Source organism: Puntigrus tetrazona, chromosome 4 (genome assembly GCF_018831695.1).
Source record: "Puntigrus tetrazona isolate hp1 chromosome 4, ASM1883169v1, whole genome shotgun sequence".
NCBI classification, from domain to species: Eukaryota; Metazoa; Chordata; class Actinopteri; order Cypriniformes; family Cyprinidae; genus Puntigrus; species Puntigrus tetrazona.
In genome coordinates, this window is record NC_056702.1 from 18546933 (window position 1) to 18566864 (window position 19932).

General features: G+C 40.8%; 2 protein-coding genes across 4 annotated transcripts; both read left to right on the forward strand.

Annotated features, from left to right (window-relative positions):
- Positions 1 to 598: 598 nt before the first annotated feature.
- Positions 599 to 7457, forward strand: rab21 (RAB21, member RAS oncogene family). Its single transcript, XM_043237471.1, has 7 exons — positions 599 to 949; positions 2232 to 2291; positions 2911 to 3018; positions 3582 to 3645; positions 3908 to 3962; positions 5315 to 5403; positions 6251 to 7457. Exons 1-7 carry the CDS (start codon positions 818 to 820, stop codon positions 6391 to 6393), a joined length of 651 nt encoding a protein of 216 aa, XP_043093406.1. The 5' UTR covers positions 599 to 817; the 3' UTR covers positions 6394 to 7457.
- A 2179-nt stretch (positions 7458 to 9636) lies between these two features.
- On the forward strand, positions 9637 to 18434 carry trim24 (tripartite motif containing 24). Of its 3 annotated transcripts, none has more exons than XM_043237231.1 (18): positions 9637 to 10159; positions 11225 to 11343; positions 11424 to 11571; positions 11702 to 11834; positions 12237 to 12353; positions 12764 to 12878; positions 13080 to 13226; positions 13322 to 13436; positions 14263 to 14654; positions 14992 to 15123; positions 15386 to 15497; positions 15649 to 15694; positions 15991 to 16126; positions 16220 to 16440; positions 17202 to 17334; positions 17460 to 17534; positions 17663 to 17809; positions 17900 to 18434. In XM_043237231.1, exons 1-18 carry the CDS (start codon positions 9898 to 9900, stop codon positions 18230 to 18232), a joined length of 2883 nt encoding a protein of 960 aa, XP_043093166.1. In that variant the 5' UTR covers positions 9637 to 9897; the 3' UTR covers positions 18233 to 18434. The 3 variants fall into 3 exon arrangements, with proteins under 3 accessions (XP_043093166.1, XP_043093168.1, XP_043093167.1); XM_043237233.1 differs by having other exon boundaries at positions 9637 to 10150; XM_043237232.1 differs by having other exon boundaries at positions 9639 to 10159; positions 14263 to 14648.
- Positions 18435 to 19932: the final 1498 nt, after the last annotated feature.

Consider the following 19932-nt stretch of genomic DNA (forward strand, 5'->3'; position numbering starts at 1 on the left):
AAAATAGTTGATAGAATTGAAGTAAACGTCTTAACGGGAGAGGCTCAGGATGGCCTGGGTGTTATCTCTGATTGTGTTAAATAACAAAAGAAATCGTTATTTTTACATTGTAATTCCCTTATGAAAATTAACCAGCTGCAAATTAAAACAGTAGTTAAACCAGTAGTCAAGCCACAAAGCATGGTTTTGCCACACTAGCCATGGTTTAACCGTGGTATTTGTGGTAAAACTGTGGTTATGCAAACTGTAATCGATAAGCCACGCTCGAAATAAAATTAAAGTTAATTTAAACGCCTATTTAAATCATAATAGCGATTATCGCTGCGCGCTGATCACGTGGCTCCCGTTCGTTTTCTCTGCGCGGACCAGGATAGACCAATCACGGTGAGTTTTGATTACCCCGTGGGCTTTCGGCGAAACATTTTATGGCGAACGTTGATTTAGGTGTGGCTTTATTTAGAGCAGATGAACAACGAGACGATACGTTTTAGCACGCGCGTCTACAATAAGAAATAAAACCGTCCCGAGGAACGGACGGATAAACGGTCGTCTCCCGAGCCCCCCCTGCCGGAGCACGCGCGCGTGTTCGTCGTCGGATCACCTGACCCCTCTCCGGAACGTCACGGAACGGAACGCCATTAGATTGATGGCGGAGCTCCGTCGGGAGCCAGGCAGCGTTTAACAGGGGACTCGGCGCGAGGACTTCACGCGAAGGCGGCCGTTTGCGTTCGTCTGCGGATCTCTATGGCCGCTGTGATCGGCTAAGGGCCAGGCTTTGTTTGTTTGTTTGTTTTTGCGTCGGGCCGAGAGTTTGAGCATGGCGGCGGCCGGAGGGAAGACGTACTCGTTCAAGGTGGTGCTGCTCGGGGAGGGCTGCGTCGGCAAAACGTCGCTGGTGTTGCGATACTGCGAGAACAAATTCAACGACAAACACATCACCACTCTTCAGGTGAGGGAGTCGGGTACGACGCGCGCGCACGCGACGCGACGCGCTCTTCGCGCGCTCGTTTGTGTAAATAAACAGGCCACATCTTGAGAGTCGTTTAGCGATTCATCGGCTTGTTTTGCTCTCAAAATCGTCCAGTTGTTCGCGAATCCGTTTTGTTTTGGTTACAGCGATAGACCCCGGGCCTATACGGCGATATATAGCTAAACAACAACTCCAGCGTTAATAATATACTGCGTAGGGTAACATTAATTACGCAATTTTTGACAGGCTAATATGTCGTGCTTTCATTTTTTTTTACAAACAACATTATTTTGCCTAATCGTTCACGATCAAGATATTATGTTTCTGGTTTAAAATTATTGTGTTTAAAATCATTGTCTGCGGTCACTAAATGCATCCAAAGTTGTCTGACTTCAAGCGAACTTTAGTTTGTGGATCATTCGTTTCAACGTTTTGTAATTTTGCCATAACACAATAAACAAGATCCAGGTCACACACCGTTAAATGATTATAGCTTTCGTGACATCTTTATTAAAAGAGGTGATAAATATCGTAAAGTACGCCGATGTTTAAAGGTTTAAGGTTTCTTAGTAAAGCTGACTTTACTAATAAGACAGGGAAAGAGTGCTTGTGTGTGATGTTTTTATTTATTTTTTAATTTTTTTTAGCAGCATTACTCCAGTCTCGAGTGTCACGTGATCCTTCAGGAATCATTCTTTTAAAAACTATTACCGGTGAAGATTGGTCTGTTATCTTTAATTATATATTTACAGCACCCTCGTATCTCTCTTTTTTTCAGTGCGTACTAAAACTTTTTGCTTCGAAATCCTCCAATGTCTTTATTTTTGTTCTTTAAGGAGGAAAGGAATACGTATAAAGGTTTAGCATCACTTGGGGGTCAATTAATTCTTACATAATTTCCACTTTTTTGCGCGAACTGTCCCCTTAAATAAGCAAAATGGCTTATTAGCATTTTTTTTGTTGTTTTGACGTGTCTGTAATATAAACCTAACGTTTTAATGCAAAGTTTGGTTATGTTTAGAATAGGGACGGACTCGTAATAGTTAATTAGTTACAGAAACTTAACTAAGTTAAGAGCGAAACTTAAATATAGTATTTCGAGGAATGTAACGTATTTTAAGATTCGCAGAACGAGCGGGTACGTTGATGAACTGAATATTACTCACGCTTGTATCCTACGTTACGGTAGGATTTTAGAAAGAGAAATGTAAACGGAATCGATTTTTACAAATGTGTACCGATTTGTGTTTTTTCTTCGCAGGCGTCGTTTCTCACGAAAAAGCTCAACATCACGGGAAAGCGAGTGAATCTGGCTATATGGGTAAGTCTGAGACTGAACAGTAGTTGGTCAGCTTTCTTACTATATCGAGAAATCCGGGGCCTTTCGCTTCCTGTTTCGCTTGTTTAATGACGAAGTAGGACCGGACTTGCGTTTTTAAACGTGTTAGATGGAGCCGATTGTTACAATTACCTGAAAATAGAGCCCAGCGACCGTCATTTGAACTATATATCATGTTCAAATGACATAGTAGCTGTATTATTTGTTACGTGCAAGTCGGTTGCTCGCGCTCAAACGCGTTAAAATTTGTCGGCAGTTGTTGTTTATCGGGTCAAACGCAAGAATGCTCCAAGATCGTCAGATTTACGCTTCACTACCACGATTTTATCCGGTCAGTTGTCTATAGAATGCAAGATACTTGTATAGTGGTAGGTTCCAAGTCGGCTAAACAGCCAATCGAAATAAAAAAAAATTGCGCGACTAACTAAGACTAGTCTAAAGCCTCTTTTTAGCCTCCCTCCACCCCAGCACCACATGTCTAGGTCTGCTATAAAGGCTTGCTTCCTGCTTTATCCAGCAGTGGCGTGTGTTTTAATCCCCGTCTCCCATTTCCCGTCTCAGTCGAAGGTTTATATATTGAGTGTGTGTTTGTTCATCGCAGGACACCGCCGGTCAGGAGCGTTTCCATGCCCTTGGACCCATCTACTACAGAGATTCCAACGGCGCGATACTGGTGTACGACGTCACAGACGAGGACTCGTTTCAGAAGGTGAATGTTTTCAAAACCGAGCACTGATTATACGAGAACCAACGTTAAATCGAGCGTTGCGTTCTCCGTCGTTCTGAGGGGATGGTTTGCCCGTAGCTTGCCTCGAGATAACCTTCGTTCATCTTCGAACGAAAATTAAGGATCCTTACATAAACAAGTAAGGACATTGGTAAAATAATGCATGGAGTATGTCTTCATTTGCGTTCGGAAGACGATAAACAAAGGTCTTGCCGGTTTGGAATGATTCGAGAGTAAGAAATCTGGTTCAGTTTTGGGCGAACTTTCGCTTTTACGAAAAATGCTCTTTATCGGCAACGATAAACGGTTTAACAAAGAACGTTTTTTTTTTGGTGGACGAACAAACGTTTTTTAGATTTCTTTTTAAGAACTGTTCACTCAAAGGTTCTTCGGGGAACCAAAATCGCTTTTCATGGCATCGCTGGGAAAACCCGTTTTTCGTAGGCTTTGTTTTTAAGAGCGTGTCGACCCCTCGGTATCGTAGCTCGCAGATGATTGCGGTAAATGTGATTCGTAACCGTTTGTTCTCGCTTCGAACCTTACAGGTGAAGAACTGGGTAAAAGAGTTAAGGAAAATGTTGGGGAATGAGATCTGTTTATGTATAGTAGGTGAGTAACGTTCATCATTTATTAACGTGTTTGGTCTCATTTATTTGAAAACAACGAACGACTTTAGCATTTAGCATTAATTAGCTATACAGCAGAGTTTGGGTTTGTCTTGTATTCGATAAAGTTCGATTATTTAATTTTACTTTGTAGCAGCTTTGAAACTAATTTGTATTTCTTAAAGAAACCTAACTTGACTTCATATCCGTTTAACTATTTCGGTCGAACTAAAATGTACGGTTTTGCAAATATTTCTTTTTTTTAGGCAATAAAATTGACCTGGAAAAAGAGCGACATGTTTCGGTGGAGGAAGCAGAGGGGTATGTACTTGTTTTTAAAATGTTTATATGCATTGTAGATAACAAGAAACCTTGTCTTTCTGTTCAACGTGTGGTTTTCGTACGTGGAGATCAATCTCACGGCATGCGAATCCCAGGACAAAGTTCTGTTTTTATAACTCGAAGCTCGTGCTTTTCTCCTGGTCTTTAAAAATTTCGAAAAAATGGACGGGGACAAAACTTCTTCATCCTCACCTGACCATCCCATATTTAAAAGAATTCTAGCTAAAGGAATGAGAAATTCTACGATTTATGAACTCTTGAGTGAATAACGTTGCTGGTGGAATGCGTCGAACGATATGGAAGTAAGTTAAATAAAATAAATCCCAAGATAAGAGGAACATTTTTTTTTTCTAGATATGATAGAGTCGTTTTTACTAGGTGCTGTTTGAGACTCGCGTAGTTATTTATTAAAAGGTGAGCTTCCTTGTCAAACTACAATGACCGTTAAACCGTTTTTAAAGAGAACGGACGACCGTTTTATTCAGGCAAGTTTACAGTTTGGATTAAAAATCCTTCACCTAGATGTTTGGGTGGTAGTAGTAGTAATCCGAAATGTCTTATAGCTTCTTTTACAGTACGACGTTTATTATTTATTCTATTTCCGCCATGTAGATAGCTTTGCTGATGCCACGTTGTTAAATAAATGAATAAATAAGGCTCCAATTATAAACTATCAGCTGTGTTGGTTAATTAGTAATCAGGTTTGGCTTGTAAAATCTGGTCCAAGCGACACGGATATCATACTCGGCTAAATGTTTATATGACTGCAGTATATTTATTCCTTTTAGTTTAGCATACATTCTAAAGGGAACCGGTTTTATATAGTCACAATCTATAATGTTGGACTAGACATGGTTCGTTACGCATTTTCACTGAGGGTATTTGAAGATCACGCGCGCTAAAAGAGTGGTCACGTGATTTTAAACAATCGCAAGATCGAGTTGGTATGAAAAGTCTAAGGTTTAGTTTTTATTTTAGATGTTACTTTTTAAAAAGGTGAAAAAATCAAGATCAAATCAAGCCGATTTGACTCTTGTTCAAAAGAAACTATTAAAAGCATGCATATATATATATATATATATATATATATATATATATATATACACACACACACACACACACACACACAAACGCATTAATATTAACCTACTCTTTTCGTCTTGTCTTTGTTTTTCTGAAATGATACGTTTCGGCGAAGCAAAATTGTAATATTTGAAAAACATCTCCTCTTTCAGTTTATTCATAATGCTAGAAAGAAATTCTTGCAGCGACTGTGAAATCTGTATTGTTTTTACGTCTTAAAAATGATTCTTTTTTTGTTTTTTTTTCAGATATGCCGAGTCGGTGGGTGCAAAACACTATCACACGTCAGCCAAATTAAACAAAGGCATCGAGGAGCTGTTTCTGGACCTGTGTAAACGTACGTTACTTTTAGATGCTGTTTTGTTTACACGATATGAGTGTGTTTTCCGCACTACAAACACGCAGTGTTTACTTGAAAAATATTTTCTTTGTATTTACATAATTTTCATCCTATGTAAATGTACACAAAGCATATTTTTCTTAAATATTTACATGTGTGTGTGTGTTCATAAATGCGTATTTATAAATAAATATACACAACACACACACATATCTAAACAGAAGTGTATTTATTTATTATTATTATTTATTTAATTTATTTATTTTTAAATATCACGGTGCATTTATATGTACATATTTGTACTGTTTGTTTTTACACCAAAAATGTAAAGGTTGTGATTATTCGTGATTTGTTAGCATTTGACAGCACAAATTATTTTAATTCATTATATTATACTATATTATTTTATTTAGCAATAAATGATTATTATTTATAATTATATAGATAATATTGATATTTGCCCAAAAAGACATACAAAAAAACAAAAAAAACCTGGAGCTTTTTTGTTTTTATTCAATAATATTTTTTTTAAATTAAAAGGACTTTACTGGTGATAAATCTTTTGTCGACTTTAATCTCCAGAACTTCAGGATTTAATTTATCAATTCACCAGTAAAATTTCACAGCAAAAATTAAAAAGCTTTTGCCAAAATATAAACTTTTTTCTTTTTCAAAAAAATTTTTTTTTTTAATCAAAACTATATTGATAGCAGCCCTACGTTTGACAGAACAAAGGAGGTTTTTAACACACACGTTCACAAAACATTTTTATTTTATTTTTTCAAATCAGTTTTGTAGTCCGTCACTTCCGTCTTTAATTTGTGCTTTTAGCCGGCACCTGTAGGCATGATGGAGACGGCTCAGGCGGAGGAGAGGTCGAGGGGGAACGGCGCGAGTCACACGAGCACAGCCCGGAGAGGCGTACAGATAGTCGACGACGAGCCCCAGACTGCCATGCCCGCCGGAGGCTGCTGTACATCCGGCTAAACACACTTACCCCCCTTTTTACCCCCCTCCCGGGACTGATAACGGCCTCTCTCGCCCTCCTCTGTGTAAAAACTGCCACTTCCCACAGCTACACTCACCTGCGACCGCTCTACAGCTCTGTTAAGTCATTTCTTTAACGGTTTGTCCCTTATTGGAAGGGTTGATTTGTAACTCCACCCTTCGACCGGCGGACTCTAGGGGCCAAAAGATGCCAGATCGACCTGTGTTGAGAACATTCGCAAATTCCTACAAATAGGTACCAAACAATAACGCCCGGTCTTCTAAAACACACACATGCACTGATTAATTTCCCTAACAATCTGATACCTTAGCACTTTTTCTTTTTTTTTTTTTTGTTGTTTCTTTCGGCAAGGCGTTGTGCATGTAGAATCTTTAAAATCCTAGTTTTATTTTACGTCTGAAAAAAAAAAAGAGAAATTCTTTATTATTTAATAACTTATTTACAATTTCATCAAGCGTCTACGTGTCCAAAGACCTTCGTAATTCTTGTAATCAACAGGCTTGTCGTTCTTCTACGGTCTCGTTCTTCTGTCGTTCATATCTTCTGTATCTTTCTTAAAAATGCAACATTAAAATCCATCTAGAACATTTAAACTCTTTGTAGGTTTTGTCTTTTCTCTTCAGCTTGCCAATTTAACGCTATCCGGATTTCGAAATGGTAAAATAAATAAATTGTGTTGTTCGCATGCTACATTTTTGTTTTTTTTATATATAGGGAAAACATGCGATACTGTGTGCTTTACTTTTCAAGCTATCGATTGCAACGGCGAGTCGGAAAAGTGTACAATATTCAATATTAATGTTGTATGAATGTATAACGAATAATAATGGCTGTGGTAAATGCTTTTTTGGGATTTGTGTGGTTTTTTTTAACTGTAACTTTTACGATGTTAATTGTCCCCCCACCGCACCTCCCCGAGACCCGAACGATGGGACAATTTTTGAAAATACTAATAATTTCGACAACCGCATCACCTGTAAACACTGAGGTGCAGCTGTGAGCCTTCTGTGCCTTTAAATAAAAGTGTCTAGATTGACCCACCTATTGTCTCCTAGCGTATATTATTAGAAAAACCTGTGTTTGCTTAATTTTCTGAGAGGGTGCAGAGTGGGATAGTTCACTGTAAACTTAATGAAATGCAGATCAATAAATGTCTGTCTGAAAGTCTTGTGTCAGTCGTAGAACCGTGGTTATGTGTGTAACAGATATTGTGTTTCCTTGGCTTCAGTTTGCCAGAGGGTTGAACTGAGTGAACAAAAAAAAGTTCTTATTAATATTCATCTCCTATATATTTATATTTAATCATTTAGCAGATGCTTTGCGAATGAGGACAGTAGAAGCAGTTGGACCAGTGAGAAAGAAACCTTACGCCAGCAAGTTTCGGCACAGTACGCATTTTTGATCTGAAATGGGGAAAAAAAAAATTTATAGTAGGTTGGTCAGATACTGACAAATCATCTGGTTGGAATGAGAAGTGGAGTTTAGTGTCGTTGGCACGGTAGTGATAGAAAAAGCCGTGTTATATCATAAGACGGAGAAGAGAAATGGTCTGAGCCTTGAGGAACCCCAGCAGCAAGTTGTGAAACCTCGCCTCTCCAAGACACCCTAAAAGACCTCCCTGAGAGGTGAGACAGGGACAGAAGGATCCGGTGAAAGACCTCCCTGAGAGGTGAGACCGGGACAGAAGGATCTGGGAAAAGATCTACCTGAGAGGTGAGACCGGGACAGAAGGATCCAGTGAAAGATCTACCTGAGAGGTGAGACCGGGACAGAAGGATCCGGTAAAGACCTCCCTGAGAGGTGAGACCGGGACAGAAGGATCTGGGAAAAGATCTACCTGAGAGGTGAGACCGGGACAGAAGGATCTGGGAAAAGATCTACCTGAGAGGTAAGACTGGGACAAGGATCTGGTGGAAGACCTACCTGAGAGGTGAGACTGAGACAGAAGGATCTGGTGAAAGACCTTCCTGAGAGGTAAGATCGGGACAGAAGGATCTGGTGAAAGACGTACCTGAGACGTAAGACTGGGACAAGGATCTGGTGGAAGACCTACCTGAGAGGTAAGACTGGGACAAGGATCTGGTGGAAGACCTACCTGAGAGGTAAGACTGGGACAAGGATCTGGTGGAAGACCTACCTGAGAGGTAAGACTGGGACAGAAAGATCTGGTGAAAGACCTACCTGAGAAGACTGGGACAGAAGGATCTGGGAAAAGATCTACCTGAGAGGTGAGACCGGGACAGAAGGATCTGGTGAAAGAAAGACCTACCTGAGAGGTGAGACCGGGACAGAAGGATCTGGTGAAAGAAAGACCTACCTGAGAGGTGAGACCGGGACAGAATGATCTGGTGAAAGAAAGACCTACCTGAGAGGTGAGACCGGGACAGAAGGATCTGATCTCGTGCTTTGATGCAACTGGTGTTGTTATAAGCGCTATATAAATAAAAATGATTGATTTGATTGTTAAAAGACCTACCTGAGAGGTAAGACCAGGACAGAAGGATTTTTGTAAAAGAAAGACCTACCTGAGAGGTGCAACTGGGAGAGAAGGATCTGGTGGTTACCTGCTGTCAGCAAGACACTAAAGCTTCGGAAGTCACGAGTCACATGTTATGAACTTGATCTCAAGTTACTCAACTTTCATTTGGAAAGCAGTCCAAAGCACTTGGATGCTATCTGCTCACTACTCTCCCGGTTGTCCAGCAATGGACAGCCAGCACTGTTTTGGTGGAGTTTGGTATTTGTGGGAACCTTGCTTTCAAAAAGTTGAAACTATCATTAATACACAAACATGAAAATCAGTTTTTCAGGTGGAAACATTTTTGTCCAGACAAATTAAGGCCAGTATGTGAATTACGAGTAATCATGCAATCCAAAAGTAATTGCAATATGATCGTGAGCATTATAAATTGTAATATGAATCTAATATCTTTCGTTTATTACTAAAATATATGTGAATGGTCCACACCTACTTGTGTGGGAGTGACTACTTGTTCACATAAATGCGGAAAATTATTATTACTTTATATAATTATTTATTTTTCGTAAAATTAGCTATTGTTTCGTTACGATATCGTTACGTGTCGCTAAAACGATGTATTTTCACAGTTATGATTAAAAAAAACACCATACAAATTTTATACAACAAGCATCCAGCTGTTTATTTGTATCGAATGCAATCGTTTATTTTACTTTCGCTTTTTTTCCCCCCTCAAGCGAGACGTTTGTCCCAACTCGGCCGCCGTCGCACCGCGTCACAACGGAGGCCGCGCGACGTCACGTTCCCGGCCCCCGTCGTCACACGCTTCTGGCAACAACAAACACGGCGGTCCGTTTCGCTTTTGAACTTCATCGGCGGTCGACTCTCCGCGCCTCGCTTGCCGCGACGCCTCACTCGGACGTCCGCCGGGCCCCGCGGCACGGCAAGCGAATCGACGTCCCCGCCGCGATGCCTCCGCTGACGCTCTCCTCGCGCTAAAGTGATGGAGGGGGGCGAGAAGATGGAGTCCGACGATGTGGTGATCGTCGTGGAGAACGAGGCGGAAAGCAAGCGCGCCGACGAGGCCCGGGGCGGCGCGAGGATGATGGCGGCGGCTCTGATGGACGTGTGCCCCGTGTGCAAGCTCAGCTTCAGCAGCAGAGAGCCCAAGCTGCTGCCCTGCCTGCACTCCTTCTGCAAGCGGTGCTTACCCGCTCACAACGCGCCCGCCGGCGCCGCCAGCAACGCGCAGCAGCAGCAGCAGCGTAAGAGTTCGCTTCAGCTCGCTCGGGAGAAGCCCGTCGGTGAAAGGGGTCCCGAAAAGACGAGCTCGAACAAAAGAGCGCGTCCGGCGGAAAAACGGGCTGCGCTCGAATAAACGTGCCCCACGCGAGCCTGTGTTCGGCTGAACGCGTAATTAATTAGCTTTCCGTCGATATATAGGACTGTGTTTGGCTAAATAGGAAAATATATCCCATTCCCACAAATATATGAATATGTCACGCGTGGTGATTAAATAAATATTTTTTTATGAATGACATTTTTTTTTTAAATATCGCGTCCCTCTTCGATTCATTTTTTCCCCCAAGCGTTTCCATGTAACGTATCGGCTAATAAGTCTTCATTGTGCACACGCTAAGCTAGCTTATGAATATATTACGTCGTGATATAGATATGTTTACATTTGTTTTGGTGACAAAAGCCTCAAACTGAATGAGAGGGACCGAGCTAGCAAAAAAGATAAAATAAAAAAAAAGAATACAGTAAATATTTCAATAACAAACGCACAATGTGCGAAATAGACAACAGGTGGGGTTTTGTGTACAAAAATACTAATATTACCACGCCATGGGTTTTGATAGTTATGATTATTGTAACCTAGCATTACATATCGTTCATATTTTTTCGTATTAGTGCTATGTATGTGTGTGTATATATAAATATATATATATATATATATATGCATATGATACAAAATTTATATAAAATATATTTATTAAATATAAGAGCCTAAGTGTGTGTGTGGTTGTGTATATGCATTTTTTTATCAAAATATGTACTGTATGTGTGTATATTTATATATACATAATAAATATACACAGTACACACACATTATGTAAACAAATTGTTTTTATCCGTCAATTCGCAATGTATCGTCTGCCAGCGCCGTTTCAAATTAAATCTGTATATAATAACCATGTAGCCTGTAGTTTAAAGGCCAGAGTCATGATAATGATGTCTCAATTAAATTAAATTAAATTTTTTTTGGTAATAAAATATAATAACACGTCCTCTTGTGAATATGTTTTCCCGCTCTTCTGTCTCGTCAGTGAACATGATCCGCTGTCCAGTCTGTCAGCAGGAGTGCATGGACGTCGAGGTCTTGGATAATTTCTTCGTCAAGGATTCCGTGGAAGTGCCGAGCAGCACGATGGAGAAAAGCTGTCAGGTGTGCCTTAACGTCTCTCAGCCACAGGAATCGGAATCGGACTCGTGTCGGAAAATAACGTCTCTGCGTCTTTCCCCCAGCTCTGCATGAGTTGCGACGATAACACCGAGGCCAGCGGCTTCTGCGTGGAGTGCGCAGAGTTCCTGTGCGTCACCTGCATCGACGCCCACCAGCGCGTGAAGTTCACCCGAGATCACGCAGTCCGGCAGATAACCGAAATGTCCTCAGGTTTGACGTCGCAATTGATTATTTTACTTTCTAGACTCTTACTCTTTCACGGCAGCTTTCGTGGACTTCGGAGAACCGCAGGAGCTCCTCCCTGAGGTTGCTTAACGTGAGCTTGCTTTCCTGTCCCCAGAGGCGATGGGCGCTTCCACGCAGAAGCCCGTCTTCTGCGACGTCCACAGGCAGGAGCCGCTGAAGCTGTTTTGCGAAACCTGCGATCGCCTCACCTGCCGAGACTGTCAGCTGCTCAAGCACAAGGACCACAAGTACGGCTGGCAATGACCGCAGAGTTAGAGGCGTGAATGAGGAGCGCTAGTCTCTTGTGTGTCGCGTTGAAAGGTGCAGTTCATCCAAAAATAAAAATGTTATCGTTCATGCGTTTTGACGTTTTCTTCTGTGGAACGTGAAGGAAGGTCGAAACTGCTGGATCTTCAACGGTGTTCCACAAAAAACTAATTTGGGACGATTATGAGTAAATAATTGAATTTTAGTTTTTGGGTGAACTGAATGTCTACTGTGTAGTCCATTAATTCTTCTGAACTGTGCTTTTTCTCGTAGATGCTCATGACCCTGTAGTTGCGTGTCGCTGTAACTCGTGTGCAAATATCAATAGCATCGTCCGTATTGGCGACTGAACATTATAGCTAACAGAGATCTCTCCCATGCAGTTACCAGTTTCTAGAAGACGCCTACAAAAACCACAAGGAGCATCTGGAAAACATGACCTGCCAACTTCAAGAAAAGAAGAAAGTTATAGAGGACATATCTAATACCATAAGCAATGGGTATGTTGTATTTTAATGTGTTATTAATACTAAAGCAACCTATAAGCCAGAGTTCGCAACCTGCATGGCATACCTAGATGTACAGCAACTTAGTTATTTCCTCAATGGGATACTAGAAATTAATCTTAAAATATCGTGGACTTTCGTATGGTACAGTGCTTTCGGGTTCGTGAGTTAACCATAAGCTAGTAATTAATTAGAACAGATGTTATATGAAATACTAACTTTTTACATATTTTACATCTAATGGATTGAAGAAACCCTTTCTAGAAGCACTCTGAAAGTATTTGTTTTCAATATTAAAACGACTAGCCCAGAAATGACAAGTTCAGCGGGAACCCCGTTGAGTTGTGTAGTGTGTAAAAAACACGTTTCATTTATGTTTATGGTGTGTTTGTCCTGTTCGTCAGTCTTCAACAGGTGGATGAAAACCGCAAGACTGTAGCTAATGAAATCAAAAAATCCATCTGCAATCTCATAATGGAGATCAACAGGAAGGGGAAGTTATTGGTCAATCAACTCGAGGTACTGTTCGGTGTTTCATCATCGAAAGCATTAACTAGTTGGTTATGTCAGCTGGACTAGTCGTAAAACCCAAATAACAAAATGCCTAATAAAAAAAATCAAATGCAAAATCTTTGTGCTGAATCTAAACCAGTTGAGAAGCGCCGCGGTCCGATTTGTTTGTTGTGAACAGTTTGAGGTTACATGAGCACGTTTCTTTAGGCGATCACAAAGGACCACGAAACGTTCCTGAAAAAGCAACAGCAGGATGTGACATCACTCTCCACGCATCTTGATCACGTGATCAACTTCACAAAATGGGCCACAGCCAGTAATAGCGGAACAGCCCTCCTGTACTGCAAGCGCTTGGTAAGTGCCTTTCTACCATCAATGAAACGTAAAAATCTGTGTCATTGTTACTATTTATTCCATAAAAAGGTCTCGCCTTTCTTTTCTCCTCTCAGATAACTTGTCAAATTCAGTACCTCATGCGAGCAAAGTGCAACATCTCATACGTTCCCCTGAGTTTGGTCCGGTTCCAAAGTCGATCTGCTTTTTGGGCCTCCAATGTGGATCTTGGTAAGATATTTAATACATTTTTTTGGAATTTTAGTGTTTTGGAAAAAATAAAAAATAAACGAAGGGCTCAAAAATGCCAACCTTAATTAACTGTCAGATTTATAGATTTACAAAAATAATAATGATTTGGTATTTATGTTATTGACAGACTTTTTTAAATAAAAAAATGCTAAACTGACAGAGGGTTTATATTTATACCATTTTGTTGAATAATGAAAAAGGAGCATTATAGTCTTTATTTTTGTCAATAAAAATTGTTGTTGTTTAAAGTTACTTTGTGTTACATTTAAACCATTTTTTTAAATCGTCACAATACTGGTAGCGCTTGCAAAGTAATGATCTACTTGAGCTCTTTCAGACTGGTTTCAGATCCAATCGTGGTGCGGAATGAAAGTTAGAAATATTCTCCTTGCAGCTGACACTGGCCTTTGTTCTTATTCTTCTAGATATTTGTGGTGCCCTTTGATGCTATGTTTGGCTTGTATAGGAGCAGCTGATGATGCCTGTCTTTGATTTTCATCTCATTTAAGCAATAGGCAGCAGTTTGTTCAGATCAAGAATGCTCAGTCAGAGCCTGTTACTCGAGGTGTTCAACAGGGCTCAGTATTCGGTCTGCTTTACTTCATAATCGGGCTCGTGTTAATCTTTCAAATCTTCAGTTGTACGTTCCTTCACGTTCTTTGAGGTCAGCCTCTAAAGAGTTATCCCGAGGTACAAATTTCAAGTTGAGTTGAGCCCCGTGGATAAAGGCACGCGCACGTACCGTCAATGGAGTGCACTCTCAGTGGTGGAAATCAGCTTGAAATATTCTTTCATCCTTTCTCAGGTTCTTTAGTCGTAGAGAAAACTCCAGTGCGTCATCCCAGCGGACCGCAGCCATTCCCTTTCCAGCAAATGAACCCAGGCTCTAGACCTGACGGTCTACAGACCGGATTCCCGAGCTCACAGTCCCAGCAGCAGCAGCAGCAGCGGCAAAGCACACTGGCCCAGCTGCAGATGCAGGTGGAGAAACTCTCTCAGCACTCCAGCCGCCACCAAGCGCCCAACCAGTGGTCGTGGTACCACGGCATGCGCTTACCGGGGCCGACTCCACACAGACCCATGCAGGGTGGATCACCGTCTCAGGCGTTACCCAACATGCCTCAGCATGGGCGTCGGTATGGTGCGCGGAGCCCGCCGCCTATGCTTCAGCCCACTAACTTACCTCCACAGGTGAAGGTGACTTGATGTTACAGAATAATTTCTGAAGGATCTTGTGATCCTGAAGACCGAAGTAAAGGCTGCATAAAATAACTGCAAGAATAAATTACATTTTAAAATATTTTAATCTTAAATGATGATAACTTTTCACAATTATTTAATTTTTACTGCATTTTTTTTACGAAATAAACCAGACTTGGTGAGGCTTGGTGGATAATTCCATCGTACGTCCTAATTTTGCTGAGTTTGACGCGTTCCTTATGGTTTTCTGGTCCAAGGCCACGTATGTAAAATGCTCATTAATGAATGGAAGATAAATTGTGGAATTCGAAACTTTCTGTTCTCGTTCTTAAAGACTTTGAGGGGTCTTATCAGCAATCCCACCTACCCTCCTAAACCGATGGAGGTAGTCCCGAGAACCCGCTATCCGCACGGTGCTGCTTTCTCTGGTGGAGCTTCACTTCCCACTCCACAGACGCTCAGTCAGGTGAGTGTATTGAAATGCGCCCGCTTGACAGGTTTTTTGTAAAATGTTCAGTTTCGAGTAAATTTTGTGTGATCGTGAGTCTTAAGCAAGTGTGCAGATTTGTAGCGGGGTGTGGATAGCTTAGATGATGAAAGCCGACACTTAAACTTACCGATACTTGTGACACAGTTGTTACGATCTCATATGAAACGAGAGGCTATATGTAATTATTCTTTTGTAACATTCTATTTCTATCAAAATTCTATTTGCACTTTTTAAGCAGAACATGCAGGCGACGTCGTATCTGAACAGGAGGTTTGAACCCAGCATGCAGATGTCTTCTCAAAGGCCCAGCTATCAACCCAGTCACCTCTCCATACCTACAGAGCGAACCGGTACGCTCCTTTGGCGAGAAATAGTGTCTGGCATCGGTTACCGTTTTGTCTTGATGATTGGAGACATAAAAACTTGCTTCCTAGTTCACTTTTCGTGTTATTGTTTTACAGCATCGATTGATTATTGTCTTGATTTTTATCCAATTTGTAGTACAAGGAAGACAAATGTCCGTCACATCATCAGAACCAAAGACCAGGTGAATATTGTTAAATATAATGTATTCTTATATTATTTATAAATTTTTAATATATATACATAACATTTTTCATAAATGCACGTGTTTGTATTTCTATAATAATTATACACAGTACACACACATACATATATAATGCGAACATAAACTTTTATTTTGCATGTGATTAATTGCAATGAATCGTTGGACAGCACTGCTTTGTGTTTAGATGTCGTGTTTTAAAGTTTTTAGAATGTGAAAATGTGTAATAATGGAAACACGGGAAAATTCCATTTTCTTTCACGAAATGCACATCTAAGTCCTGGCACTTGGAAGCGTGTAGAAGCCCCCCAGAGTGGCCCATCAAACCCCTCCACCAAGAGGAGACGCAGGTCGTCTCCAGGACCGGTCATTGTCATCAAAGATGAACCAGAGGACGATGACGAAGTTCATTTTGTAAGATTTCGCTCACTCTGCACCAGACGGAACGGATTCGAACATCGGATTTTACATCTGATTGAACGTCTGATTTGACTTCTTTAACTGTAGGTCAACACTAGTGCTAAAGCTAGTCTTCCAGACAGCACAGGCGTTCAGTCTCAAACGCCACAAGGTGAGCAGCAGTCCGAGAAGACCCCAGAGGCAGACGAAGACCCCAATGAAGACTGGTGTGCGGTGTGCCAGAACGGAGGAGAACTGCTCTGCTGTGACAAATGTCCCAAAGTCTTCCATCTTAGCTGCCATATCCCCACACTGACCGCCTCTCCAAGGTATCAGATCAATCAGAATCATCATTACTCCATTCTTCAATGTCAGGCTGTTTTTGCACTCGAGAAATGGGTCTTATTTTGAACGTTGAAAACCTTTTTTGCTTCTTAATATTTGCATGAAAACCGTGATACATCACCACTCAAACGTTTGAGGTAATTAGGAATCCTTTGTAACGTTATAAACGTTACCTATTTTTAATAAATGTTGTTGTTTGCTACTTCTATTGACCAATCAATCCATAAAACGATTATGATTTCCACCAAAATATTAAGCAGCAATGTTGACACGACAATATCATAGAAATATAGCAATGTCAAAATCTTGCGATGCTATAATATCGTATTATATATAGTATATACAATATTGCGATAAATCCCCTGAACAATATGTGTGCTTCATTTCGAAACATATAGCGAAAACAGACTTGCTAAAGGGATTAAGCCACATTTGCTATATATATATATATATATATATTGGTTTTATTTAGTTTGACAGATACTGCGACAAAGCAAAATAGCCCAAAACACTACTTATTTTTAACGAAAAAAGTTTTTATAGTCGTTGAAATTTTTTTTAACTTGTTTCATATCATTATGCGGTCATGACATTATCAAGAGTAGATTATTTAAGTTTATTTCGCTATTGCGTAACGTTACATTTTCACCAAAGACCTTGCTAATACGCAAAAATATGATTGTAGTTACATTCTATTAATTCTACTGTAGTTCTTTATGTGTGTTGTGTTTGTGTGTATCTGTAGTGGTGAGTGGTATTGTACGTTCTGCCGTGACCTTACCTCACCTGAAATGGAGTATAACATCGGCGTTAGCGGAGAATCGAACAACGTGAAGCAGGATCCGGATTCTGACGCTTTCACTCCTGTGGATAAAAGAGTATAAACTGATTTCAATTAACTAACTAATTTAACTTTAATAAGTTCTAGAACTATTGCATTAAAAAAAAGCTTTACATTCCGAATATCTTTTAAAAACGCTGCAATTATTTGTTGTTTGTGCAGAAATGTGAGCGACTGCTGCTTCGTCTTTACTGCAATGAGCTCAGCACGGATTTTCAGGAGCCTGTAACGCCATCGGTAAGATCATCCATCACACGTGAAATACATTTATTTTCACTGAAGAAGTAACAAAAATATTTGAACCGCATGTATGGGTAAATTTTCAATCCAAAGTTCCATCCCTTGTCAATTCTTTAAATTTGCAGTCGATGCCAGAGTACAGTGAGATAATAAAGATGCCAATGGACCTGTCTGTGATCAGAAGTAAACTGGAGGACAGCAGATACAAGAGCACTGAGGACTTTGTTGAGGACGTCAGACTAATTTTCAAAAACTGTGCAACCTTCCACAAGGTATGCTTCCTCACATGGATTCACAGTATTATTTAAACATTTTTAAATTCACTACTTTTTATTTTAAAAAAAATGTCATGCTGTTTGTAGGAAGACACTGAGATGGCCAATGTGGGTGCTAACCTGGAGAGTTACTTTGAGGAACAGCTGAAACTTTTGTATTTGGAACGGACATTTGCAGGCGTGAAGATGGAGAGCGTTGCCTCTTTGTGTCCTGATGATACAAGCCCCTTATCAAAGACTCCTCCACAAGACACTTCCCCTGCTGAGGAAACCGTAAAACCCTCCGGTGAAGATCCCTCTCCGGCGGAACCACACGCTAAAGAAATTGAGAAGAAACCGGAGAACCTGGGCTCTCCTGCAGGACCCAGTCCAGCAGATGCTGAAACGGACAGTAAACCAACTAAAGATCCAACTTCCTGAACGAATCTTCCTTGTTCATCCTCTAAAGACTGGATGGTGACATGCACTTTCCTAGAGTGTGAAACCTCTGGTTCAATTGCAATAATTATAATGTACGTTTTAATTGTTTTAAGCATTTGGGAAATAGACAGTTTGTCCACTAAAGATGTAATATAACAATGCAATGTGGAATATAGGCATAATAAATACCTATATAATTATATCTCTGTTTTCTGTCAAACACAAAAGTAGATATTTTTCAGTCACTGCTCTTATGTAGAAGAGTGTATTATGTCCGTCTGAGAAATTAATTTAAAATCATGACACTGCTTAAGTATTTATGGTTCGAGGCATCAAAATGGACAACAAATAGAAGTATAGGAAATATGTAATGACCAGTATAAGTAACATGCATAGAGTTTGGTGTGACTGACCTACTACCAACATAAGAATACTACAGTCTAGTGATACTCAACCTCAGTTTTTGACATTTAAGGTCTCTGTTCATCTCATTCATCTAATTGTGGATCTTTGGAGAACATTGTGTGGTGGCAAGCTGGGCCTATATGCCCATTTTCATAATCTGGACACCGCTTCGTTCTGTGTTTCTAACTCCGTAGCGATGGAGACCTTAACGGATACACCTTGCTTCAAGTTTCTGACTTGGCCCAGATGCCTGATCAATACAATAAGAACCTTCTTAGCACAATGAAAGTTGAGCACCGCTCAGGTGTGCGTATCGGTGGTTACTGGAATGCAACTCTTCCCTTCCTACATCAACAGTGGAGGATATCTCTACCGTGGGAACGATTACAGATCTGTGTGATTTCACTTATCAAATGATTATGCTCATCAAAAATGTTTTAAGATGTCACCACAAATTATGGTTTTTCTAATTTGTTTAGATTACTGTCCAGTAAGGTGTTGATGAGCATGCACAAACATGAAGACGTACCGAATGAGGACAGTAAACAAGACACACCTGAACTAAATGACATATTTAGACGCTGGTGGGAAACTAGGTCAATGGAGCACATGAGGAATGAAAACAAACTACAAGTGCGTGAAGACCGAAACAAACAGACTTGAAGAAATGGAAGGAGAGGGTTTGGAAAGAGGATGAGGTGGTTGCGAAGGGGAGGAAGAGAGGGCAGATGGCTAGTGCTGTGATGACAGAGGTGGTAGCCACCGAGGAGTCGGGAGGAACCACAGTGGATCAGACAGCGAGGAAGGTGCCAGGATGTAGACAGCAGGAGCCAGGCAAAGAGCAGGAGGAGGAGGAACCAGGCGAAACACAGATTGTAGTAGGGCTATGTCTTTCAGTGAAGCAGTGTTCTGTGATAAGTAGTAAATCTCCAGCGTTGGAGGAGAAAGGGTCCAGGTAAGGGGTGTAGTGTGGCAGCTGCAAGCGCCCCCCTTTCAGATCTGGGGCTCAAGGGGCAGTGGCTTCTTCCTGCAGCTTCACCCTGGCCTGTAGGTTGCAATATGGGTGGGGATCTCATGGACTCTGGCAGAGAGTCCACGCACCCTTCCTGGACCCACAAGTACACCACAGTATATCTTTCAGATGCAAACTGTATGGGAGGAGTAATAAAACTAATACAGATCTGAATCTGAACATATCCTTATACCAATTTGAGCTGCGCTTGGTAGATTATGGTCTCGTTTTTGAAATGAGATGTTGCATCTGTGTTCTAACTCTGTTGTCAGTATGGATTTTG

What these genes read in the sequence shown, in the direction of transcription:
- rab21 (XM_043237471.1), top strand. Translation starts at nt 818, where the DNA reads ATGGCGGCGGCCGGAGGGAAGACGTACTCGTTCAAGGTGGTGCTGCTC. An exon ending in GAGTGAATCTGGCTATATGG is followed by an intron (nt 2,292 to 2,910) that starts GTAAGTCTGAGA and finishes TGTTCATCGCAG; the next exon opens with GACACCGCCGGTCAGGAGCG. An exon ending in TCGGTGGAGGAAGCAGAGGG is followed by an intron (nt 3,963 to 5,314) that starts GTATGTACTTGT and finishes TTTTTTTTTCAG; the next exon opens with ATATGCCGAGTCGGTGGGTG.
- trim24 (XM_043237231.1), top strand. Translation starts at nt 9,898, where the DNA reads ATGGAGGGGGGCGAGAAGATGGAGTCCGACGATGTGGTGATCGTCGTG. An exon ending in TCTAATACCATAAGCAATGG is followed by an intron (nt 12,354 to 12,763) that starts GTATGTTGTATT and finishes CCTGTTCGTCAG; the next exon opens with TCTTCAACAGGTGGATGAAA. An exon ending in TCATCAGAACCAAAGACCAG is followed by an intron (nt 15,695 to 15,990) that starts GTGAATATTGTT and finishes TGCACATCTAAG; the next exon opens with TCCTGGCACTTGGAAGCGTG.